The sequence below is a fragment of the Hyperolius riggenbachi genome, chromosome 2, assembly GCF_040937935.1.
Source record: "Hyperolius riggenbachi isolate aHypRig1 chromosome 2, aHypRig1.pri, whole genome shotgun sequence".
Lineage (NCBI taxonomy): Eukaryota > Metazoa > Chordata > Amphibia > Anura > Hyperoliidae > Hyperolius > Hyperolius riggenbachi.
In genome coordinates, this window is record NC_090647.1 from 399202159 (window position 1) to 399229484 (window position 27326).

The 27326-nt window shown below is 45.4% G+C and overlaps 1 protein-coding gene across 2 annotated transcripts in view; it reads left to right on the top strand.

Annotated features, from left to right (window-relative positions):
- Positions 1-27326, top strand: part of LOC137546849 (C4b-binding protein alpha chain-like) — an 865201-nt gene that overhangs the window by 416673 nt on the left and 421202 nt on the right. For both annotated transcript variants that reach the window (XM_068269787.1, XM_068269786.1), the window contains exon 7: positions 13264-13443. In XM_068269787.1, the coding sequence (XP_068125888.1) occupies positions 13264-13443 (180 nt within the window). The remainder of the gene's footprint in view (positions 1-13263; positions 13444-27326) is intronic.

Below are 27326 nucleotides of genomic sequence, written 5' to 3' on the forward strand. Positions count from 1 at the left end.
GGAACTCCTGGGAGAGCGGTCAGGTTGCGGGCGGCATCAAGGAGAAGGTCCCAGACTTTCTCAAACTGCAGCTTCAGCACAATGTCTTGTGGTAAGTCAGCGTTCCGAGGCTTAGTTAGAGCCCAGTGAATACGGACTATGCGGAAAGAGGCTGGGTCCATCTGGGGTAGAAGTGCGCTGAAGAGATTTAGCGCCACAGGCTTCAAATCAGTGACTGATTCGGCAGGCCTCTAATACGAATATTAGCGTACCTGCTTCGATTTTCCATACCTTCTAGCTTCAGCTCGAGAAGTTCAATCTTCTCCATGTGCTTGTCCAAGTCTTGCTTATCTGCTTCAAGTGCGTCAGCAATGGAGTCTGCTTGTTTCTCTAAGGCATCCACGCGGCCACCAAGTTCCCGAAACTCCAGGGTAATGTCTCTGACTACCTCCTTTAGCTCAAGTCTGAAAACCCGTTAGATGTTTGCTATCAGTTCATCCTGGTTTGGAGCAGGTGCAGGAGTCAGCTCGAGCTCGATAGATTATGCTGAGGTCGAAGGAGACTGTCTGTCTGGTATAGCCATATTGCTTTGTGGCGTCTGCGTAGCACCATCGGCCATCTTGACTCGAGTGAAGCATTTGTAGACAGGGGCAAGAAGTTTCGTAGACGCGGTAGGAGTTTTTAAAAGGTTTCCGTCTTTCCCTTTTCCTCCTCTGGACATAATTAGTTCTACAAATTGTAAAATGTGGAGCTGCTGGTTCGCTGGAAATTGCTGAATTTAGCAGTAGACGGCAGCCAAAGAGCGGAGCAGCAGAGGGTCACATGTGGTCCCACCGGCACTGTGCATGCGCCCGGAGCGGGAATGGTATTTAACGGCTCCAGGGATTCAAAAACGGCAGGGTGATCCATCATCCGGCTCGCCCTGCACCTGTAACGATCGGTGTAACACAAAGAGGATCTGATTACCGGTGATCTGCAGTATCACCGAGAATGCAGATATATACCCGATTATAGATGATCTGCAGTATCACCGATAATCAGATATATCTCTAACCTCTGGACACCTGAGTAATATATGAGTGTTTGGTGCAACAGTAATACTTTGAGGAGAGCACCCTTACAGTGGGTGCAAGGCAGTAGGAGGTACTGCCCTGAGAACAGATTCCTTCCAAGGCCTGAGGCTCCCCAAGGGGCGGAGCCAGGCTGGGAGTAGGAAGGATCAGAGAGTGAGTGACACCAAAGGTGAAGTGTCACTGACAGGTCTGTGAACTATTTCCCAACAGGAGAAATAGTTCTCGAGGTCGGACAGGTCAGGTCGGCAACAGACTGACAGATCAGGTACAGAGACAGAAGACAGATGTGGAATCCTAAGACTAGCCGAGTTTGGCAACAGAGTAACAGAATGATAAAGGTACAGAATCAGAGATCAGAAGAATGGTCAGCAAAGCAGAAGGTCATAACAAATAATCAACAATTCCTAGACTAAGGTGTGAGCTCCGTGGTCATCAACACCTTGGAAACTGGTCTAGATAATAACACAGATGATAACAGAATCCTAGACTAAGGTGTGAGTTCCGTGATCATCAACACCTTGGAAACTGGTCTAATATAACACAGATACTGACAGGGTCTGAGTGCTACCACGTAGTGATCGCAACGCCAGACACCAGAGGAATGACCAGCACCCAGTATATATACACCAGCGCTCTCCTGCGCCTCCCCTAAGTGCTGGACCAATGAGAACTGAAAGATTTGTCAGCTGACCGGCCTGGCCAGCTGACACCTCTCTGGCTGTCATAAATGCTCTGCCTCTCCGCGCGCGCACGCGTCCTTCTGAACCAGTGTGGACTATCAGTCCCTGCCACACCAGACATGTGTTGTAATGCCTCTGCTGTTTTAGATGCGGAATCCACCTCACCGCTGTCCGAGCGTGCAGCGTTTTCTCCGCATTCAGCAGTACTGACAGAGGTAGGCCTATGCGTGAAAACCGCCGCGTCGGACGCGGAATCCGCCGCCCTGTTCTCTGGGCATGCGGCGGTCTTTCCGCGTTCTGTCAGGCCAGTGATTGCAGGTCCCTGCGTGCAAGCCGCCATGTTGAACGCGGAATCAGCCGCCTTACTCTGAGTACTTGCGGCGGCTTTTCTGCGTTTTCTCACAGCACCCGACTGACTAGGCGGCATACCAAAACTTATGCCGGTAGGACACCCTATTATGGTCTCTAGGGACTGTTTCCTAAGACTGGATCTACAAGGTGCAATATTCGAGGCAAAGCTTGGTTATTTTTGTTGTAGTTGTTTTTTTTTGTGTGTCAAAAAAGTGCCTGATTTATTGTTCTGGGAATATCACATTTTTTATAGCTTCATTGAATATGTAGTTATAAAACAACAATAAACATATATTCTGACTCAATTTAAATAATTCTTGTGTCAGGTCTTGATTGTGATGCTTTAAGTTTATACTCTGCATCTTTGATTATTTTAGTAGTTCATGTAATTTGACAATTCTGTTCTTTTTTTCTAAATGTTCCTATTTTTATTACAGTAGAATTCTTTTATAGTAAACTCCAAGGGACCAGGAAAAATAGTTTACTATATCAGAAGTTTACTATATCAGAATCGGTCATTCATTGTATATTTATACAGACACATTTGCTGGGACCTGAGGACTGAGTTTACTATATCCAGAGGTCTTCTGTAATACCTACCTAGTAAATGCCTTGCAAAGACTCAAAACAATAGCCCTGCCAGTTTTGTCTCTACCATTTCAAGTAAAGTAATCAACAATATTATCATATACCTCCATCCAGTGAATCTCTGAAACAAGTACATAATTATTCAAATTCCACATCATTCTCTGTGGCGCTTTACAACATAAGAAACATGGGATAGATTATAATGTAGACAATGGTATACACCAATGTACAAAATACAGGATTGGTAATTACAGTGACAAAAGTAACATGATGAAAAAAAAATGTGCCCTTGTGAGCTTACAATCTAAAGGGTTAGACTGTTCGCTAGAAAACATCTGTTCTGGTGTAAGTAGGGTGCACTGAAGCGAAAAAGGTAAAAATTCTTTCAGATCATATGTTCCTTCTTTATGTTTAGTTTTTAGGGAATTGCTAGTTGAGTCCAGATGCAGGGTTCAGCAGAAATTAAAGATCCAGACTTTAAGGAAATGGTTTGAGTGAGCATCTTTCTGAAGAATGCATGGTGACCTGTGTTTGGCACAAAAACCACCCCTCTTCTTTTTAACATAGTTGTTAAAAATAGGCGTGCTATATTTGGGTGATGACATAAATGAACATAAGAGACCAACAGGTGGATTTCCTGAGCAAAGAGAATGTCACATTAGTAGAACAAGCTTCCTTCCGTAGCATAGTTCTCCTAAAGTAAACATTCAAACCCTTGAATTTATTGATTTAATATTAAGTGACATTTAGTGGACGAAAATCTAAGGCAAAAAGTATATTGTGGCAAAAACTTGACAAATAACCTGGTCCAGTTACAGAGTGGGTTTGGATTTTATTCTTAATGACCTCGACAGCAACAACAAAAATAACAAAAGTAGTAGTGCTGAAGAAGGCCTACCTTCTCCTGGGATGGATCTTAATAATGCATCTTTGGCCACGACTTGGCAGGGATTCTGAATGATGGAGTCCCACTAGCTGGTGAAGAATCGCCACAGGTGCAAGGTGATGTTTTTTCTCTGCTTGTGAATTTTTTGGACGCCTGTGAAGGTATTCGGCATGGAGCTGCTGATGCCATCTTGGGAACTGTGGCTTGAGTGGCTGCCTTTTTCCAATAAGGACTCTGTGAGCTTCTGAGGTTTAAATATGTTTTCTTTTCCTTCTTGGTGGTATCCACCTCCATGACTTTGTCTTCCATAACGTTTGTTTCAGAAAGGGTGATGTAGTAACAAAACTTTGTGTAGCTATGATCAGGAGCTCCTCTAACTTTAACCCATCTCTTCCACCAGCATCCTTTCTTTATACATCACTGAACTTCAGTTTGCTTTGAGCTCATTCAGTGTGCTTCAACACTCACACAGACAGCTATTGTGCTTTAAACTGTTAGATATCAAAGCCTGTGTGCATGCCCATCCCCTTCTCTTACCCACTGTAAGAGAAAGGGATGTGTTATGGTTAAGGGCTCTGCCTTTGATACACGTGAACTGGGATCAAATTTCTGCTCTTCCTGTTCAGTAAGCCATCAACTATTCAGTAAAGAGTTCTTGGGCTAGACTTCTTAACACGACTACTGCCAGCTGCACGCCTTGGCGGCTGCAGCACAGGCACTTTGAGTTCACGAGGAGAAAAGCACAATATAAAGGTTATTTGTCTTGTCTTAAATGCTTTCCTGTCCTGACTTCTTTGGGGCAGAGGAACCCCTCCAGCCCCATCTTTGGCAGTGCATTGGCAGCTATGTTTCTGAAGACTGCCAAAAGCTTTTGGATACCACTACCTGGTACCACTACCTTTTATGATAGGGAATCAGAGTTATCAACTGCCTGGAGGGAAGATGTCAAGACATTTGAGTATTTAACCCCCCCCCCCCCCCCCCCCACACACACACACACACACACACTCCTCTATTCTTCTATCCTTCAGACAGAGCCTGGTATTTGACAGGTCCTGTCCATTTGGCTTTAGGTATATGTATTGATTAGTATGTTATTATTATTTTATTATTATTATTGATTTATAAAGCGCCAACATATTCCGTGGCGCTGTACAAAGTAAGAAACAAACATGGGGTACATAATAATACAGACAATGGTGTACACCAATATACATAATTAGTGACAAAATACAAAGAATGATACAAAATACAAATTATAGAATTGGTAATGACAGTGATAAAATTAACATGATGAATAAAATGTATAATGGTTACCAAGACACAAAAGGGGAGAGAGCCCTGCCCTTGCAAGCTTACAATCTAAAGGGAATGGGTGTGTGTGTGTGGGGGGGGGGGGAACAGGAGGAGGGGTAGTATGCAGCAAATATATAGAGGCTTTGTGTTTTAGGATACCCAGTAGGAGTGCAATTTGGTCTTGGTACAAAAGGAAGTGGCCTAAGGTAGAGCATATGCTTGTCGGAACAAGTGTGTTTTTAGAGAGCGTTTAAAGGTATCAAAGGTTGGCGAGCAATGGATGTGTTGTGGGAGGGCATTCCAGAGGAGGGGTGAAGCGCGTGCAAAGTCTTGTAAACGTGAGTGTGAGGAGTTGAATCTAGAGGAGGACAACAGAAGATCATGTGCCGATCTGAGATTGCGATTGGGTTTGTATCTTGAGATTAGTGAGGATATGTACCGGGGAGAGAGATTGTGGAGAGCTTTGTAGGTTAGGGTTAGGAGTTTGAACTGAATCCTCTGGTTAATTTGCAGCCAGTGAAGAGCTTGACAAAGAGGGTCGGCAGAGGAAGATCGAGAAGAAAGATGAATGAGACGAGCAGCTGAGTTCAGTACTGACTGGAGCGGGGCCAGTTTGTTAGACGGTAGTCCACAAAGTAGTATGTTGCAGTATATGTTTGTAGTAGGTTGTTCCAAACAGCCTTTCCACATTTCTATTACATGCTTTGCATGTTTTACCTGCTTCTTGCTCTGAGGATAATGCTACACTGGCTCAGGGATGTATGTGATTAGGACTCTGCGAGTGAGCTGTGCTCTTCTGCACTCGTTTTTTCTTTGCACATAAAGTTTTTTTGTAATGGGATCCTTGGGGTGTAATGGGATCCTTTAGAATTATGTTTTGTGAAGAGATGCCTCCTTGAGTGCACTGCAGGATGAACAAGAAATCTGCCTGTACTTCTGCCTGTACTTCTTAGCAGTGTCAATATTACTTGTTTAGCCCAAATTAACAACTACATTTGCAAACTTGCTGCCTTTTACCTTCAAGAAGCTTTTCCATGTAGTGTGTTGTATACACAAGTTCCCAAATTGAATGTATGTATTAAGATATGGGAGATAAATATGCTTCTCTTTGGAACTCCCTGCCACACCCAGTAAAGACAGCACCATCCCTGGAGCTATTCAAATCCAGACTGAAAAGACACCTGTTTAGCCTGGCATTTCCGGACTTATAAAATTCTTCCTCTGTACCACGATGGTCTGAGCCATGCTTATGCGCTTTGAGTCCTACGGTAGAAAAGCGCTTTACAAATGTTATTTGTTGTTGTTGTTGTAATAACATCACATTGGAGCGTTAACTACGGATAATAATAGGCAATTGTATGTGTAATGTTTGCGGAATCGTTTCCGTGGTCAGCGCACCAGACGTGCGCTGACGCGGCGAAAATCCTCCACAAACGTGTAATTTGGAGAACCCAGGTTAGGTGCAATGCACCAGTAGAGGGTAGTTCCCACCAGCAGATGGAGCTGTGGAGTGCAGACGAGCACAGCCTCTGCACGGCCACAGATGCCAAATGGGAATTGTACGAACAGGATCAAGCAGGGCTGAATAGCCCTCAAGAGAAATAGCACAGGGACAGACAGAATGTGTGTTCACCAATCTAGTCGCCCCACAGCGACGATGAACACACATCAACGGAAAGAAAGCGCGAATGCAATCGCAAGAATGGCGATTGCCAACAGTCACCAGACAGAGAAGGACAGAGTATGAGAGTAGCAAAGGCACAGCAAACAACCAAGAGAAGATAAGGAAAATAACAAACGCTAGCTAAACACGAACACCGCACTCATTCGCAACAGCGAACGCATTTCTGCACGATCACCGCGCGTTAGGCGCCCAGTGATAAGCGTGCTACCCTAACTAACCAATGACAGACAAATGAGCACAAACAGACAAGACAGACAGATGAGGTAGCCAGTAGCAACCGCTGCTCCAGCTTACACTCCAGGAACACAGATCAGAAGGATCCACAGCCGCTACTGCTAGAGGCTAGTGCGATCCAAACAAGACAGACAGATGAAGCTACCAGTAGCAACCGCTGCTCTGGTTAGCACCCCTAAGGCAGAATACAGAAGGAGGCACTGCCACTACCACTAAGGCAAGTGCGATCCAAACAGATGGTGCAGGCCAGTAGCAACCGCAGCTCTGACCTACGCTCCCAGACAGACAGAACGATTCCCTGTCGACCGCCGCTGGCGACAAGGCAATCGAGACAAAGAGACAGAACTAGGTAAAACAGATAATACAACCTGACTGCACTAGAAGGGACGCTTAGTGCAGTCCCCAGGAATTACTCTAAGATAATCTTAGCAAACGACAGCAAGGCTGACACTCTGGGAGTGTTTGCAGGAACAAACCTTCATGATCAGCAAAGGATTCTGGGAGAATATGGTATTTCTACTGCCAGCCTTCAAAGGAGGCAGGTAGGCATTTGCATAACAAATGTATGCAAATTCCTCAGCAGCAGAGCAGGTCTGAAACTTGCAAAGCAAAGACAGGTCTCTTTTCCAGAGACCTGCAGCCCTCAGACTTAAGGAATGATCAAACAGCTGTCTGTCTGTGCAGACAGTTGAGCGGATCATTACAGTATGTTAGTGTAGTTACTCTGGGGCATTTTCATATTAAATAATTAAGTACATTAACATGAGAAATGTCCAATGAGAAATGCTCCAGCAACCTTCTAGAAACACAAAACACAGAAAATGCACAGAGCCCTTTTATTCATTATCACATGAATAATAATAAAAGGGATGATCGGAAACCCTGGTTGCTAGTAAAGGAAACAAATAAAAGCACGTGTGGCATACCAGTCCCCACTCTGTTCGCTAGGTCTCCCTCAGGGTTAGTTCACACCAAAAATCATAATCGCTAAGCACTAGCATTGTAAATGATTTTCAGAGTGGTTTTTGAATGAATGTCCTTTTTTGCTCTTTCATTCAATCTGAATTTCTTCAGTAAATGCTACATGCAGCACATTTGCGATTTTTTTTTTTAACACAACCACAATGCTGCTTTGAGAACACCCGCATAGGGTTACATTAACCAAGCCCTTTTTGAAATGCTGGTATTTGAAAATCACTCAAAGCGTTCTTGGTTCGAACCAGCCCTGCGGGGTTGATTGCTCTCCAAAAAAGATACTTGCGATGAAAGACCATAAAATATTAAACCTTTCAAACTGAGGTATCTAAACCAAACGCTATATATATATATATATATTACAAATTGAGACAAGAGTCTGCCTTGTATTTAATGACATCACACTTGGCCATTACCAAAATGTTTATTAACAAAAGATAATAGGCCTGATTGACTTCACTTTTTCTCCCAAGTTATCTCGTAGTTACATAGTAAGTTTGGTTGAAAAAAGACATTCATCCATCAAGTCCAACCAGGAAAAAAATAAATAAATAAAACACCATCCTGAACCTGCACATATCCCAGTTGATTCAGGGGAAGGCAAAAAACCTTGCAAGGCCTGGGCCAATTAGCCTTAAAAGGGAAAAATTCCTTTCTGACTCCAGATGGTAGTCAGATAAATCTCTGGATCAACCCTTCTGGGAATTACCTAAAAAATTATAGCCGTGGATGCCCTTCAATGCAAGGAAAGTATCCAAGCTCTCTTTAAATATAGATATAGAGTTTGTCATAATTACTTCCTGAGGTAAGATGTTCCAGATTTTAACCACTCTCACTGTGAAGGACCCCTTTTTCTCCACACGCAACTCATGTCCCCTTGTCTGTCGTACTACCCTAGGGACAAAAAGCTCATCTGCCAAGCTTTTGTATTGCCCTCTGATGAATCTATACATGTTAATCAGGTCATCTCTAAGTCGCATTTTTTCCAAGCTAAATAAGCCCAGTTTGTCCAACCTTTCTTGATAAGTGAGATCTTCCATTCCTCTAATAAATTTAGTTGCCTGTCTTTGTACCTGTTCCAGAAGGTCAATGTCCTTTCTATAGTGTGGTGTCCAAAACTGTATTCCATACTCCAGATAAAACAAAAGAAAAAACAGGGCACCGAGAGCCCAATAGTGCAATATAGTTTTAACAGAGAAAATCTGTCTAGATAGTTCGTGCAGAATTATACTCACAAAAAAGGGTCACCAGCAGGCAACCACTTGAAAGGCAGGTGGGGAGAATTAGTACCCGACCCCACTCGGGTATAAAAGTCGCTCTCTGTAGACAGGAGAAAAAAGGGGGCGTACCCCTCCACCAAGGGTGGATAAGTAATATGTATCAAACGCAGATAGAACAGAGGCGCCAAAAAGAGTAAAAACACTATTATTTAAAAACAGTAAAAAGAGGGAAGGTAAGGTGGACTTACCTCCCTCTAGCAGTGGACAACAAAACTCTGAGGTAGAGTAGAATGCATTTATTAAACAGTGTAACTCCATACTCCAGATGTGGCCTCACAAGTAATTTATACAGAGGGAGTAGTATACTAGCGTCTCAAGATATAATTTCTCTTTTTATGCATCCCAGAATTTTATTTGCTTTAGCTACCACTGTTTAGCATTGTATATGATTACCTAACTTGTTATCAACCAGTATTCCTAAGTCCTTCTCCAAGTCTGATGTTCCCAGCTCTATGCCATTTATTTTATATGATGATCTACCATTGGTACGTCCAAGGTGCATGAGTTTACATTTATCAACATTAAATTTCATCGGGCAGCACGGTGGCGTAGTGGTTAGCTCTCTCGCCTTGCAGCACTGGGTCCCCGGTTCGAATCCCAGCCAGGGCACTATCTGCAAAGAGTTTGTATGTTCTCTCCGTGTCTGCGTGGGTTTCCTCCGGGCACTCCGGTTTCCTCCCACATTCTAAAAACATACAGATAAGTTAATTGGCTCCCTCTAAAAAATTGGCCCTAGACTACGGTACTTACACTACATAATATAGACATATGGCAATGGTAGGGATTAGAATGTGAGCTCCTTTGAGGGACAGTTAGTGACAAGATATATATATACACTGTACAGCGCTGCGTAATATGTCGGCGCTATATAAATACTAAATAATAATAATAATAATAATCTACCATGTGCCTGCCTATATGGGCATGTTGTCAAGGTGCTGTTGGAATATGTCACTATCAGTCTTAGGGTTGGTTCACACTTGTTTAAAAAATGTATCCGTGGCTCCGCTTTTTCGCTGGGATCAAAACCAAGCCACGGATACTAATGTTTAAAATAGCGGCCGTCTTCACACACTTTAAAAAACGGATTCGCATCATCCGTTTTGAAAAACTGAATGGAAAGTCCAGATTTGCAGGTTTTTCACGGACCCCAGACACACTGAGGGGTAGGGAAAGGCTTCAAAAAATGGATGTCCCTCTACACAGAGAACTTTTGCACACAAAACAGAGGCAAAAACGGATTGCCTACTGCCTGCTCCTCCCCTCAACATCATCTTTTATCCAGTAGAAACACACATGAAGAAAGGACATACGTTTAAACAGAATGGAAACGTATGCTACAAAAGGACAACATTTTTAAAAACTGATCAGTTTTGCATCAGTTTTTAGAAAAACTGATCCATTTGAATAGGATCCGATCTGCAACTGGACAAGTGTGACCCGAGCCTTAGTGTCGATAATTCTGCATAATTTTGTATCATCTACACAGATGGCTACAATACTCTGTATTCCATCTACTAGATCATTATTAAATAAATTGAAAACTGCTAACAGTTTCCCATTTTGACTATGTTCCATTTACCACCACTCTTCGCCTTCTATTCCTTAAAGAGACTCTGAAGCGAGAATAAATCTCGCTTTAGAGCTCATAGTTATCAGGGGCATGTGTGCCCCTGCTAAACCGCCGCTATCCCGCGGCTAAACGGGGGTCCCTTCACCCCCAAACCCACCCCCGCAAGACTTGGTCGCAAAGTTGGTCGTTCCTGGAGGCAGGGCTAACGGCTGCAGCCCTGCCTCCAGTCGCGTCTATCAGCGGCACATCGCTGCCTCTCCCCCGCCCCTCTCAGTGAAGGAAGACTGAGAGGGGCGGGGGAGAGGCGGAGATACGCGCTGACAGACGCGCGTGGGGCAGGGCTGCGGCGGTTAGCCCTGCCCCAACCAGGAAGCGCTCCCCCGCTGCACCAAGGGGATTTGGGGGTGAAGGGACCCCCGTTTAGCGGCGCGATAGCGGCGGTTTAGCAGGGGCACACATGCCCCTGTTAACTATGAGGTCTGAAGCGAGATTTATTCTCGCTTCAGACTCTCTTTAAAGGAATTCTATCAAACTTTTACTATTTCTGTAAGCACTATAAATTAATTTGCCAACAGCAGTAAGAATGAGCACAGCATATATTTTTGCTGTGCAGCGCGTCTTTGTCTTTATCTAACTACTGTCGGCGTCCCCTGAGAAAACTGATGGCGACAGGGAATTGAGGCAGTTCATTATGCAAGAGGGGGGATCCTCTTGCTGAGTACAGCTGTGGTTTATTCTATTCTGATGCTCAGCCCTCCCCCCCCCCCCCCCCCACACACACAGCAGAGCGAGTTATACAGCATGTGATCCGGCTTATAAAGTTACTGTGAAGACTAGGAGCCCTCTCTCGCTGCTAGTCTGAAGGAGACTCTGTGCTGAGTAATTAGTTGTTGCTAAACAACGGCAAACATATGAGCTGGAGGAGGGCGCGTCATTGCTCTGAAGAGTAGCCGTAGAGGGAGATTTATTATCATAATAAATCTTCCTCTACGGCTCCTCTTCAGAGCTATGACGCGCCCTCCTCCAGCTCATATGTTTGCCGTTGTGTAGCAAATCAGCTCAGCAGACTCTCCTTCAGACTAGCAGCCCCTCCTCCAGCTCATATGTTTGCCGTTGTGTAGTAAATCAGCTCAGCAGAATCTCCTTCAGACTAGCAGCGAGAGAGGGCTCCTCACAGTAACTTTATGAGCTGGATCACATGCTGCATAACTCGCTCTGCTGTGGGGGGAGCTGAGCATCAGAATAGAATAAACCACAGCTGTACTCAGCAAGAGGATCCCACTCTTGCGTAATGAACTGCCCCAATTCCCCGTCGCCGTCAGTTTTCTCAGGGGACGCCGACAGTAGTTAGACAAAGACGCGCTGCACAACAAAAATATATGCTGTGCTCATTCTTACTGTTGTTGGCAAATTGATTTATAGTGCTTACAGAAATAGTAAAAGTTTGATAGAATTCCTTTAACCATTTCTCTATCCACATACACACAATTCCTCCTAGTCCCTGTATCCTCAGCTTAAGTATCAGGCTGTTGTGGAGAACAGTGTCAAAAGCCTTTGCAAACTCCAAGAACTCTACATCTATAGCTTTCTCAAGATCTAAATTTTCATTCACCACTTCATAAAAGCTGAGCATGTTGGTGAGACAGGACCTGCCTTTAGTAAAACCATGCTGTTGAACTGAAATAAGATTATTCTGTGCTACATAATTTTGTATAGCATCCCATAGGATACCGTCAAACAATTTACACACAACTGATGTTAAAGAGGAACTCCAACCAAGAATTTAACTTTATCCCAATCAGTAACTGATACCCCCTTTTACATGAGAAATATATTGATTTTCACAAACAGACCATCAGGGGGGCGCTGTATGACTGATATTGTGGTGAAACCCCTCCCACAAGAAGCTCTGAGGACCGTGGTGCTCCTGGCAAACTGCCACAATGTAACAATGTTCAGAGACAGAAAATAGCTGCTTACAGCTGTCTCTAACGGCCAAAACAGCTAGCAGCAGCTACATAACCTGCCCACAGTAAAAAATGTCACCATGTGATACATGTCAGAATGTAAATCAGGGAGAGGAAAGATTTTACAATGAGCAAACACTGACTAAATCATTTATAAATGAAGCACTTTTTTTTATTACATTCTTTTCACTGGAGTTCCTCTTTAAGCTTACTGGTCTATCATTTCCTGGCTCTGATTTTTCCCTTCTGGAAAAAGGAATCTACTAGGAATTAATTTTTCATCTTCTGTTTAAAATAACATTTTAGCACTCTATAATTTAAAAACTACCAAAAGTATATGAAAAAGTACTGTCAAAATTATTCTGAGTTTTTTTTTTTTTGTTTTGTTTGTTTTTTTGTTTGTTTTTTTTGCTTGCTGTAAATGCATTTTATTGATACAATGTGAATGTGTTTTGTGAGTACTGGCTCACGTCATAAGATCAGTACATTCTCCATATGCTAAAGAAGAAAACACAAGGGCCTCTGTCAAGATTTTGTTTGTTTGTGTTTTATTTGGTGTTGGCTCACTTCATCAGGCAACTACAGGGCCTATAAGGAAGATAGGTACATACTAACATTCATTATGTAATAAAACAATAAATGCACTGCATTGAATCTCCTGTTCAAGCTCCTTTTCAACATATTCTTTTTCTTTCAGCTGTAATCTGTGACAAGCCAATAGTAACAGCTAATGTAGAATATTATCAAGAAAAGGATGAGTACAGTTTCCTGGATTCTGTTACATTTTCATGCAAAAAACCTTTAGAAGTTAATGGCTCTTCTTCTGTGACTTGTACAGCAACAGGTCAATGGAGCTCAACTTTTCCTTCCTGTGTAGGTAAGAAAAATAACCTTTTTTTCAAATTCTTTTTATTTAGAGATAACCAATGGTACAGAGAGTTGGTAAAACAATATATGACAGAAAGGCTTAATGTCCATACATTGGAAGTAACCAAAATGGCTTACTGTACATATCTTAAACTTTTCTATGCAACAAATAGAGAAGAGACAATGACTTATATAAAGCATTCCAATGTTTAAGGTGAAAACTCCATACAATAAAACACATCTTTAAGAGCTGTTTAATGATTACCTCTATATTTTCTCATGTTTTTCTTTTGGAAGGTACTGGCCACATGAAATGATAACCTATAACCAGGGAGGTCTTAAGGGTGTTATCATTTAAGGTATAACTTGCTCATTACTTAGCACAGATTGTTTGACAATGTCAATGGAACCAAGGAAAAAGAGGAACCAAGCATATGGACAAGATTGTCCGTCATTCCACTTCCCACATCCGTTTAAACTCTGTGGAGTATCTATATATCAACCAGATCCTCCAGATTTTGGTGAACTTTTCGGATCTACCCTGGATAGAGTATACATTGTTTTCCATATCATTGATTAAGTCTAGTTCCCGAGTTATATCTGCAATGAATGGTATACGAGTGGTTCCCCAGCACCTGAGAATCAAAGTTTTCGCTGCGTTTAATCTGTCTGACCGCGGACCGCTTATAAGACTTAATTTTCCAGTTATTGAGATTAAGAAGGTAGAATTGTGGTGTAAACGGAATATCTCTACTGGACATCTCTTTAAGAATGATGTCAAACTTCTTCCATAAGGCTTTAAAGAGAATCTGTATTGTTAAAATCGCACAAAAGTAAACATACCAGTGCGTTAGGGGACATCTCCTATTACCCTCTGTCACAATTTCACCGCTCCCCGCCGCATTAAAAGTAGTCAAAAACAGTTTTAAAAAGTTTGTTTATAAACAAACAAAATGGCCACCAAAACAGGAAGTAGGTTGATGTACAGCATGTCCACACATAGAAAATACATCCATACACAAGCAGGCTGTATACAGCCTTACTTCTGAATCTCAAGAGATCACTTGTGTGTGTTTACCTTCTGTCCCCAGCTTCTCTCATGCACTGAACATTACAGGCTTCCTGCAGACAGCTCTGCCTATGTCGTTAATTCCTCAGTATGTGACAGACCAGCTCCTTTCACAGCCTCCAGAGGAGGATTTGTATCCAGCTCTCTTCTATCACTGATAAGATAGCAGAGAAGCTCCTGGCTTATGTAAATAAAACACACACTGGAGTGTGCATAGAGGAACAGTTCAACACTGAAGAACTTGGCAGCCTTCCAGACACAGGCCGACAAGTCTGACAGGGGAAAGATACATTGATTTATTACAGAGATGGTTATAGTAGAAAGAGCTGCAGTGAGCCAGAACAGATTAGAATAGGTTTAGGAACTTGTAGGATGGTAGAAAAAACGTTGTAATTTTTGTTACAGAGTCACTTTAAGCTGGCCATACACTAGGCCGATTCCCCGCCGATCGACAGATTCGATCACTGTGATCGTATCTGCTGTCACATCGTTCACGCTACACGCTAAATTTCGATCTATTTCGTCCCGAAATAGATCAATCCCGTCGATCGCTCCATGCGGGAAATTACCGTCGATTGCCCGCGGGTAGGGAGCGTGTCGCTAGCGGCGTTCGAGTGCCTGACGACCGACGCAATAGAGCGGCAATACATTACCTGCTCCGCCGGCGTGACTTTCCCCGGTCGCCGCTGCTCCGTCTCCGCTCTGGTCTGGTCTCCGGCATGCTTCAGTTCTTCCTGCCCGGCAGGAAGTTTAAACAGTAGAGGGCGCTCTACTGTTTAAACTTCCTGCTGGGCAGGAAGAAGTGAAGCCTGCTGGACCCGGAGACCAGAGCGAAGAAGACAGCGGAGACCTGGGGAGTCGCACCGGCGGAGCAGGTAATGTATGCGGGGGGGGGGGAGCGGCGGCGGCAGCACCACCACCACAGATTGTGAACGGTTTCATGCTGAAATTGGTTCACAATCTGTTTACAGTAAAGGTAGCCATACGATCCCTCTCTGATCAGATTCGATCAGAGAGGGATCTATCTGTTGGTCGAATCTGATGGCAAATCGACCAGTGTATGGCTACCTTCAATGTTAGAACATTCCCAAAGAATATGTATCAGAGAACCTTCAGAGGTGCTACATCTCCAACATCCAGGGTCCCTATCTGGGAAAATGTTAGCTAGTTTGGTGGGAGTATAGTACCACTGTGCTAACATTTTATAATTAATTTCCTGGATACGTGCTGTTGAAGATGTCTTATGTGCATGAATACACATGGAAGTCTTTTGAGCTGTAGTGAAGGTGGCCCCCAGATCTGATTCCCAGGCTGTGATAAAGGGAAAAATAACCTTTTTACTTATTGTTTATTTAATATTATTATTTTTAGTTTCAAGGCTGTTTATTGAGCAGATAGAGCATGAATAAACAAGATCAATACAACAATATATTCCCCAAGCAGGGGAATAAAAATGATTGCAAGACAAGAAAACGGGAAATCTTGTTTAACTACGAATAACACAATTTTTTTGAAGGGAGGAAAAGAAGGTGGGGAGTGAAGGGGTGTGGCTCAAGGGTGTTAGCTACTTTATTCCAATTGAGCCAAGGAAAAGGGGAGTGGGGTATATTGGATATACGGCGGTCCGGTATCATAAATGACACTCAGATAATTAACCAAAAACAGTACAAGAACAGACGTACATTGTCTCCAGGTGGCAGGGCAGAAGATGTATATCTTAAACATATCCACTAAAGCTGACCTAAATGAAGAATAAGTCACTGCCTCTTTAAAAACTAAATTTATTCCTCTAACAACTGTGAGTACCTAATGTACTCAGAAGACACTCCCTTTCACTGACCCCCTTTTCGGCTTATCCCACACCCCCGTGAAGTGTGTCACAGCGCTTTTTCCTACAGTGCAGAGAGAGCTATGCCATCCACCTTCTATAATGTTGTGTGCAGCCTCTGTGAGCTGTCACAGCTGAAAGAACTGCACCATTGTGCACATAGCTGATCACATTGCCTTCTCCAGCCCTATGCTATCAGCTCTTGTGAGAGAGATGAATTATGGCTTCTTTTGTGTTGAGAGACTGGCTCAGGACTAAATGATGTATCTCACATGGGTTGATAACCTACTGCTGGAGAAGGCAATGTGATTATCTGAGTGCAGAACGCTGCAGTTGGGAAAACTTCCAGTAAGCAGCTAGATGTTTCCTAGCCTTCGCCATTCATCATCATTGGCCATCACATCTTTTCAGATGATAGTTGCTATGTCTGTTGCTATATTGTAATGCCTGGTACACACCATGCAATTTCCTGTCAGATAGACGGTCAAATAGATAATTTCCTACAGGTCTGATTTGATTTCCAATTGTTTCTCTGATCACTTCTATACAAAATCGATCAGAAAAACGATCGGAAATCAGATGGGACCTGTCGGAAATTGTCTATTCGACCTTCTATCTGACAGGAAATTGCATGGTGTGTACCAGGCATTAGAGTTGCCAAATCTTTGCTTGTGGCAAAATAAGCCGATAGCAGCATGGAATTTCTTACCACATTTGTCGCAGATAAAACATGAAGCAGTCGGTGCAGCCGCAGTGATGCAAAGTCTTTTCTGCTTTAGATTTGCAAGCCAGACTTCATCATGTCTTTTAGTGCCCGTACTTAGGTCTAGATGCTATATAGGTCTAATTTCAGCATGTTTCTTGAATCTCCAGTGTTTAATTCCAAAGAAATCCATGTCACGTAGAGTAGTAGGGGTGTCTCAGCATCCTAAAGTAAAAGACACAGGAGACAAAAGAACGAGAGCCCAATAGTGCTATATGATTTCATATATGGGGTGCCATCAGGTAGAGTAAATGTACTACTCACAAAAGCGGGTTGCAGAGGGGCAACCGACCGCAGGAAGCAGGTGGAGACAACAATCACGACTCCACTCGGGAAGGGGGGGGGGGGGGAGTGGCTGGTCCAGCCAGACCTGCGTGTGGTCACTCTCCTTGGTAAAATACAAACCTCCTGTAGTTCGTGCTATTAAATCAGCGCAACTTTACTTTGTTGGCATGCACCCAACGTATGCTACTGGCAGCGTAGTGTGTGCAACAAAGCAGCGGCTGCTGCTTACAAAAAGCTGCGCGGTAGTGAAATGTTGCTACTGCGATACTTAACTAGCGATCTGCTACTATGTTAATTCATTAAAATATAAGTGACTGCACTAGTGAAGTATCATGGTAGCAAAACATCACAACTGCGCAGCTCTTGTAAGCAGCGTCTGCTGCTTTGTTACAGAGGTTGATTTAATAGCACGAGCAACAATTCACTCTAATTCACTTAGTGAATCAACCCTTTATCTGCACCCTGCCCATTTTCTTTCTGCTGTGATCTGGAAGCCGCTAGTGTGTCTGTGCAGGCAGGCCACTTTTATTGGTTCTTTGGGGTTGCCATCGCTGGATCGGGCTGCCTGAGGAGGATGGAGACAGGGGAAGCCTCATTAGGATCCAGAGGCCTTCCCTTCCAGAGGTAAGTATTTGTTTTTTCAATGCACAGATTCTCTGTAAAAACTATTCTTCTTACCTGGGCCTTCTACCAGCCCCCCAGGCTTGTATGTCCCTTGCGCAGTACTGCACATTCACTGGTTCAGCGGTGTTCATCCTTGATCGCGCTCCCATGATGGGGAGTGTTTTGCGCATACACAGAGGACTCCTGGCCACGGGAGCCTTGTGGTGCTTCCTTGGTCACAGTTGCACATGCGCAGTGCACTAAGACTCTAACTGTGCATGGTTGGAATGTGATCCTGTAGGCATGCCACTGGATCAGCTTATGCGCAGTACAGCATGACTTAGCCATGTCGCGTACTGTACTGAGCCACACAGCAAATCCAGGAAGAGATCCAGGAGGAGGCTAAGTGACCTACAAAGGACTAAGTCAGCTGGAAGAAGTCCCAGGTAACTTGGGTATGCTTTACAGTTAACTGTGCACTTGGGTGCTTGTGACTCTTTGGCTGCAGTAGGGACATTTTTTCTGCTGCAAGGATGAGAAGGTTCAAGTGAAGTCCAGTATATAGTTTAGGCAGGTGGGGGAGGGGGATAAGGTGCCTGTGTCGCCATGCTCCATCCTCCATTACTCAGAGTACCTTTGCTGTGAAGGAGGATTGTGCACAGTATGGAGCGCATTGACCAGATGCAGCAAGGTAGGTGAGTTAACCCAACCTCCCGACATGGCCCATGTACACCAGCAGTTAGGTTCACTTTCTATGGTGAAACTGAATTTTGCATTTCATCATTCTTACTACCTATCTCTACCCATCCAGGTCACTGCATGTCTATACTCTTTTCACCTTCAGCCTTGTAACTGCTGTGGCCCAATGTAGGACTTTCTATTCACAGCAGGGGTGTAGCTTGGGGGGTGGAGGGCAGGGTAGTACATGTGCCCCCGGGCGCTGACTCCCTCAGGGCGCCCAGCCCTTTTTTTGTTTTTTTTAATCTCTCTCTGCCGCTGCGGCTGCCTTGCTCGGGACTGGCTCTTCCTGTGTCTGTGTGACCTCACAAGCCGCTGCCGTGCAGCGTGCATTAGCGGAATACAGGCAGAGCCAGCAACCAGTCAGAGAGCCATTCGCTGAATGGTGAGGAGGACCCGGCGAGCCTGAGGCAGGAAGTGCTACGGTGGAGGAGGGGGCAGATAAGGACGGAGTAGGATGGAGCCAGCAGCCAACTAAGCCAAAGTTGTGACAGGCGACCGGTAGCCTCCTCCCTGGGAAAATGATGCATCCACACTCAATCATGACATGGATGACCTGCATAACCTTTACAGTGCTGTCTGCGGCTTGCAAGAGTCCACTAGGCCTGAGGCCTCCAGCAGCCTGCCAGCTCCCACCCACCAGGCTGCATTACTGTATGTAGTATGTTGTTTAATCAATTATTACATTGATTAAACCATTGTCATCAGAGGAGCTCACGCTAATCCCTACCATAGATCATAGTCTGATGTCCTACCATATTATTAATATGCATTTATAAAGCACTGCCATCTTCTGCAGCACTTTACATCGTCATGTCACTGACTGTCCTTAGAGAAGCACACAATCTAATCCTACCATAGTTATAGTCTAATGTCTTACCATACAATTGTAATGTATTTATACAGTGGTGGCCTCTTCTACAGTGCTTTGTGGGCATATGTTATGGTTTAAAGCAGGGGTGCCCACTCTTTTTCGGCTCGCGAGCTACTTTAAAATTTGCCAAGTCCAGGAGATCTACCAACATTTAAAGTGTTGCAGACCCCCCGTCACGAATAGCCCCCAGGTACAAGTGCCTCCAGCATAGGTAGCTAAGTATAGGTTCCTTCAGCAAAGGTAGCTGGGTACAGGTGCCTTTAGCATAGGTAGGTGGGGATAGGTACCTTCAGCATAGGTAGGTGGGGATAGGTCCCTTTAGCATAGGTAGGTAGGGATAGGTGCCTTTAGCATAGGTAGGTAGGGATAGGTGCCTTTAGCATAGGTAGGTAGGGATGGGTCCCTTTAGCATAGGTAGGTGGGGATGGGTCCCTTTAGCATAGGTAGGTGGGGGTGGGTCCCTTTAGCATAGGTAGGTGGGGATGGGTGCCATTAGCAAAGGTAGGTGGGGATGGGTGCCATTAGCATAGGTAGGTGGGGATGGGTCCCTTCAGTATAGGTAGGTGGGGATGGGTCCCTTTAGCATAGGTAAGTAGGTGGGGGTGGGTCCCTTTAGCATAGGTAGGTAGGTGGGGGTGGGTCCCTTTAGCATAGGTAGGTAGGTGGGGATGGGTCCCTTTAGCATAGGTAGGTGGGGATGGGTCCCTTTAGCATAGGTAGGTGGGGATGGGTCCCTTTAGCATAGGTAGGTGGGGATGGGTCCCTTTAGCATAGGTAGGTGGGGATGGGTCCCTTTAGCATAGGTAGGTGGGGGTGGGTCCCTTTAGCATAGGTAGGTGGGGGTGGGTCCCTTTAGCATAGGTAGGTGGGGTGGGTCCCTTTAGCATAGGTAGGTGGGGATGGGTGCCATTAGTATAGGTAGGTGGGGATGGGTCCCTTTAGTATAGGTAGGTGGGGATGGGTCCCTTTAGTATAGGTAAGTAGGTGGGGGTGGGTCCCTTTAGCATAGGTAGGTAGGTGGGGGTGGGTCCCTTTGGCATAGGTAGGTAGGTGGGGATAGGTGCCTCTAGCGTAGGTAGGTAGGGATAGGTGCCATTAGCGTAGGTAGGATGGGTGCTCAATCACTTGCCTCTCTCCAGCGGCGATGTCTGGTCTCCCCTCTCGGACTCGGAGCGCTCCGGTGTAGCGTCAGCTACTGCAGCCCCTCACGTTGTGCAGCCCCGCATGCGCAGTAGGAGCCTGCGTCCTGTGCAGCCACGTAAACCGTCCAGCGTGTGCGCGTGTGCCCGGCGCCGCCGCCAGCCAGCCATGACGTCGCGTCATGGCCTCTTCAGCCGCGCCTCCTCTCTCTTCCCCGCTTCCTATTGGCCGGCGGCTGGCAGCAAAATATCATGGGAAAGCTGCCGGCCGCAAATTGTGATGGGACGCGGCCAAGAGGCCGCGATCTACCAAATAGGCGGTCGCGATCTACCGGTAGATCGCGATCGACCTATTGGGCACCCCTGGTTAAAGGAAAGTGATCTTAATCCAATGGTTCGCTTGGCAGGTCTAATTACACTACTGCGAACTTCCAGTGCATTTGGCTTTACCAATGACCATACCCCTTTTTTGCACGGCGACACAGGTTTTACCATAGGGTGTGGGGTGTAAAAACTCCGAGCGCTGAAAGCCCTAGCTACGCCTTTGATTCTCAGCCTGCATGGCCGAGGCAAATACAGTAGAATCTCACTAAAGTAAACTCTGATATACTAAACCTCAGGATATAGTAAAGTCACACAGGTCCCAGCAAATGCGTGTGTATAAATATACAGTGCATGACCAATTCTGATATAGTAAACTTCTGATATAATAAAGTACTTTTTCTGGTCACTTGGAGTTTACTATAAAGGGATTCTACTGTATTTGCATTGAAACTGTAACTAATGCATGTCAATGGATTCATTCCCATGGAGTGCCAATTTGCCATTGTGGTGCAATGTCCCAAAAAATGCAGTGGAAATAGACCTTTAAAGGAGTTATCAGGCAAAGTCTTTACAATATAAATGGCCTACCTGCCGCTGTTCAGTAGGCCAATCTCAGTTGGATCGCATGTTTTTTCCCCCCACAGGGCTTCACCGGCTCCGCAATTCGAGCCGTTTGTATTTCGTGCCCCGGAAGTAGAAATGGTAGAGGAATGTGAAACTTCCCTGTTCCTTTACTTAGTTACATACAGGATCTTCTCAAAAAATTAGCATATTGTGATAAAGTTCATTATTTTCTGTAATGTACTGATAAACATTAGACTTTCATATATTTTAGATTCAAATACACACAACTGAAGTAGTTCAAGCCTTTTATTGTTTTAATATTGATGATTTTGGCATACAGCTCATGAAAACCCAAATTTCCTATCTCAAAAAATTAGCATATTTCATCCGACCAATAAAAGAAAGGTGTTTTTAAAACAAAAAAAGTCAACCTTCAAAAAATTATGTTTAGTTATGCACTCAATACTTGGTCTGGAATTCTTTTGCAGAAATGACTGCTTCAATGTGGCGCGGCATGGAGGCAATCAGCCTGTGGCATTGCTCAGGTGTTATGGAGGCCCAGGATGCTTCGATAGCGGCCTAAAGCTCATCCAGAGTGTTGGGTCTTGTGTCTCTCAACTTTCTTTTCACAATATCCCACAGATTCTCTATGGGGTTCAGGTCAGGAGAGATGGCAGGCCAATGGAACACAGTAATACCATGGTCAGTAAACCATTTACCAGTGGTTTTGGCACTGTGAGCAGGTGCCAGGTCGTGCTGAAAAATGAAATCTTCATCTCCATAAAGCTTTTCAGCAGATGGAAGCATGAACCCACTTTTGAACCAGAAACAGCGGCAGAAGCGCCTGACCTGGGCTACAGAGAAGCAGCACTGGACTGTTGCTCAGTGGTCCAAAGTACTTTTTTCGGATGAAAGCAACTTTTACATGTCATTTGGAAATCAAGGTGCCAGAGTCTGGAGGAAGACTGGGGAGAGAGAAATGCCAAAATACCTGAAGTCCAGTGTCAAGTACCCACAGTCAGTGATAGTCTGGGGTGCCATGTCAGCTGCTGATGTTGGTCCACGGTGTTTTATCAAGGGTAGGGTCAATGCAGCTAGCTATCAGGAGATTTTGGAGCACTTCATGCTTCCATCTGCTGAAAAGCTTTATGGAGATGAAGATTTCATTTTTCAGCACGACCTGGCATCTGCTCACAGTGCCAAAACCACTGGTAAATGGTCTACTGACCATGGTATTACTGTGCTCCATTGGCCTGCCAACTCTCCTGACCTGAACCCCATAGAGAATCTGTGGGATATTGTGAAGAGAAAGTTGAGAGACACAAGACCTAACACTCTGGATGAGCTTAAGGCCGCTATCGAAGCATCCTGGGCCTCCATAACACCTGAGCAGTTACACGGGCTGATTGCCTCCATGCCACGCCCCATTGAAGCAGTCATTTATGCAAAAGAATTCCCGACCAAGTATTGAGTGCATAACTGAACATAATTATTTAAAGGTTGACTTTTTAAAAAAAAAAACACTTTTCTTTTATTGGTCGGATGAAATATGCTAATTTTTTTAGATAGGAAATTTGGGTTTTCATGAGCTGTATGCCAAAATCATCAATATTAAAACAATAAAAGGCTTGAACTACTTCAGTTGTGTGTATTTGAATCTAAAATATATGAAAGTCTAATGTTTATCAGTACATTACAGAAAATAATGAACTTTATCACAATATGCTATTTTTTTTAGAAGATCCTGTAGTTACATAGTTATTTTGGTTGAAAAAAAGACATACGTCCATCGAGTTCAACCAGTACAAAGTACAACTCCAGCCTGCTCCCTCACATATCCCTGTTGATCCAGAGGAAGGCGAAAAAAACCTTACAGGGCATGGTCCAATTGGCCCCAAAAGGGAAAAATTCCTTCCCGACTCCAGATGGCAATCAGATAAAATCCCTGGATCAACATCATTAGGCCTTACCTAGTAATTGTAGCCATGGATGTCATTAAACCCAAGGAAAGCATCTAAGCCCCCTTTAAATGCAGGTATAGAGTTTGCCATAACGACTTCCTGTGGCAATGCATTTCACATCTTAATCACTCTTACTGTATTTTTATTTATTTATTTATTTGTTGTATTTATAAAGCGCCAACATATTACGCAGCGCTGGACATTAATTTAGGTTACAGACAATATTTAGGGGTGACAAACAGCAATATGACAATACAGGAATACAAGAAAACCAGATCACACAGCACAGTATGAGTACAAGGTAATGCTTAGTCAGTCACTGGATGGGAGCATGGAGTTAGGCAAGTTAGGTTCACTCAAATGCATAGCATGGGTGCACAGTAATAGAGGTGCATGATCAGGTAGGACACAAAAGGAGTGAGGACCCTGCCCAAAGGCTTACAATCTAGAGGGAGAGGTAGGGACACGAGAGGTAGGGGACCAGAGTTCGGCTGTGGGTTTAGAGCAATTGTGAGGGGTGGTAGGCAAGAGTGAAAAGGTGAGTTTTGAGGGCCTTCTTGAAGGTGTTGAAGGAGGGGGCTGCCCTAATGGGTGGAGGTAGGGAGTTCCATAGTGTCGGAGCGGCTCTTGAGAAGTCTTGGAGGCGTGCATGGGACTGGGTGATGCGGGGGACGGTCAGGCGAAGTTCATTGGAGGAGCGGAGTGAGCGGCTTGGTGTGTATCTCTGAGTAAGATCAGAAATGTAGGTTGGACAGGTTTTGTGGATGGATTTGTAGGTCAGACACAATATCTTGAATCTGATTCTGGACTGGATAGGAAGCCAGTGGAGGGATTCACGGAGGGGCGCCGCCCTGGTTGAGCGATGGGAGGAGTGGATAATTCTGGCAGCCACATTCATGATGGACTGCAGTGGGGCTATTCGGGTCTTAGGGAGTCCAGACAGAAGGGCATTGCAGTAGTCGAGGCGGGAAATTATGAGGGAATGGATGAGGAGTTTGGTGGTGGCAGGGGTCAGGAAAGGGCGAATCTTACAGATGTTACGAAGGTGGAAGTTGCAGGACTTTGTGAGGTTTTGGATGTGGGGAGTGAAGGAGAGTGCGGAGTCCAGGGTGACACCCAGACAGCGGGCTTGAGAGGTAGGGTGAATAGTAGTGTGGTTAACAGTGACCTGCACATCTGGGAGGTCCAGGGATGACCGGGGTGGGAAGATCATAAATTCCGTTTTGTCTAGATTTAGTTTTAGGAACCTAGCGGACATCCAGGAGGAGATGGCAGATAGGCAGGAGGAGACCTTGTCCATGGTAGTGGTGGATATGTCAGGGGTGTGGAGATAGATTTGGGTGTCATCTGCATACAGATGATAGTTAAAACCCATGGAGGAGATAACCTTGCCAATGGCGGATGTGTATAGGGAGAACAGTAGGGGGCCAAGGACCGAGCCTTGGGGGACTCCCACTGAGAGGTGGTTGGGGGTGGACGAGGACTCATTGAAGGAGGTCGTGAAGGAGCGGTTGGAGAGGTAGGATGAAAGCCAGGTCAGGGCGAGATCGTGAATGCCCATGGATTGGAGGGACTGGAGGAGTAGGGGATGATCTACTGTATCAAAAGCTGCTGAAAGGTCAAGGAGGAGGAGAATGGTGTATTTACCTTCAGCTTTAGCTAAGGCAAGGTCATTGACCACTTTGGTGAGAGCCGTTTCGGTTGAGTGGGCAGGCCGAAATCCAGATTGCAGTGGGTCTAGTAGTGAGTTGGCATTGAGGTACTGGGTCAGGCTTTTGTGAACCAGACGCTCAAGGAGTTTTGAGGCGAAGGGGAGGAGGGAGATCGGGCGGTAGTTGGAGGGTAGCGAGGGGTCGAGGGAGGGTTTCTTGAGCAGAGGCAGTACAGTGGCCTGCTTGAAGTCTGAGGGGAAGGTGCCTGTGGATAGGGAGAGGTTAACCTCCTTGCCGGTTTTCCCGACCTGAGCTCGGGGTAGAAAAAAGCAGCTGCTATCGGTGATCCCGAGCTCAGGTCGGGGTAGGCATTGCAGAGCTTTACCTGTAGTTGTGGAGTCCCGCGCGCGATCTCGCTGCGCAGCGGGACTCCAGCCTCTCTCCCCGGCAGTGTGGGGTCTTTCCCTGGCCGCCGGGATTCCCCATGTCCCCGCTATTCTTCCGGGGACCCGGCAGCCAGTTGGAGCAGCGCAGCCGTGGTGGTGGCAGCAGAGCGGTGGTGGCAGCGTGACGTCATCGGGGGCGGGGCTAACATTGAAAACGAACTTCTCTATATTGGAGAAATATAGAGAAGTTCGTTTATATGTATATTAGCGCCATCTTGTGGGCAAAGAGAAAACTGCAGCCCAGGAGCCCAGGAAGGTAATTTTTTTTTTATTTTGCTGCAGATCTCCCTGCCAGAATGATTTTTTTCAGGTTTTAGGGTCTGAAAGAGTGAAAAAAAATTGCACCGCTTTTAGACCCTAAAATCTGGAAAGAATCAGACCGCCAAGGAGGTTAAACATGGTAGTGAGGACTGGGGCCAGATCCGTGAAGTGAGGCTGAAGTAGATCAGAAGGGATAGGGTCAAGGGGGGAGGTAGTGGTATGGGAAGTCTGCAGTAGGTGGTTGACCTCCTCAGTGGTAGTAGGAGTGAAGGAGGTGAGGGGAGGATAGGGTGGAGAAGGAGTAGGTTGTGAGCAGGTGGGAGGTGAAGATTGAAGATTGAATATTTCCTGACGGATGGAGACTATTTTGTTGGTGAAGTGGGTGGCTAAATCTGTGGCAGAGAGGGAGGAAACAGAAGGTGGGGGGGTGGGTTTAAGCAGGGAGTTAAAGGTGCTAAAAAGACGCCGGGGATTGGAAGCTTGTGCTCCGATGAGCTTGGTAAAGTATTCCTGCTTCGCATGAGCAAGGGCAGTGTGGAACTGCTGCAGGTTAGTCTTGTACTGTAGGAAATCCTGGTTTAGTCGAGTTTTCCGCCATTTTCGTTCAGTGGCGCGTGTTTCCCTCTGGAGGTTGCGAGTATGGGTAGTGCGCCAGGGCTGGGGGTTAGGGGGTCGGTTGCGGCGGAATATTGGTGGAGCAGCTTTCTCTAGGGCTGATGAGAGAATTTGGTGATACTGAGCTGCAGCAAGATTAGGACAGGTTAGGGTGGGGAGAGTGGAGGATAGGCCATGGAGGGAGTCAGCAAGGACGCCAGGGTTGAGCTTGCGTCGGTCTCGCTGCCATCGACCAGGTGGGTGGGCGGGTAGTTTGGAGGTGCCTTCCGTGAGGAGGTTGAAGGCGAGAAGGTAATGGTCTGAGGGTGGAAATGGTGCGATGTCGAGGTCTGCAATGGTGGTGGATTTAGTGAATATAAGGTCGAGAGTGTGACATGCAGTGTGAGTGGGGGCGTTGGTGTGTTGTACTAGGCCATGTGAGTTGGCTATGGTGAGTAGCCGGGTCGCAACAGAGTTCTTGGGTTCATTGATGGGTATATTGAAATCCCCGAGGATGATGGTGGGGAGGTCAGAGGAGAGGATGTGTGGGAGCCAGGAGGCAAGGTTGTCGAGAAATTGTCGTGTGGAGCCCGGAGGGCGGTATAAGACTGCAACAATGGCTGGGAGGGGATTGTAGAGGCGGATAGTGTGGGCCTCAAATGATGTGAATTGTAGGGAGGAAGGTGGAGTGAGGACACGGAATGTGCAGGATGGAGAGAGGAGCAGACCCACCCCTCCCCCGGTCCTGTTGTCTGGTCTGGGGGTGTGACTGAGGTGAAGCCCCCCGTATGA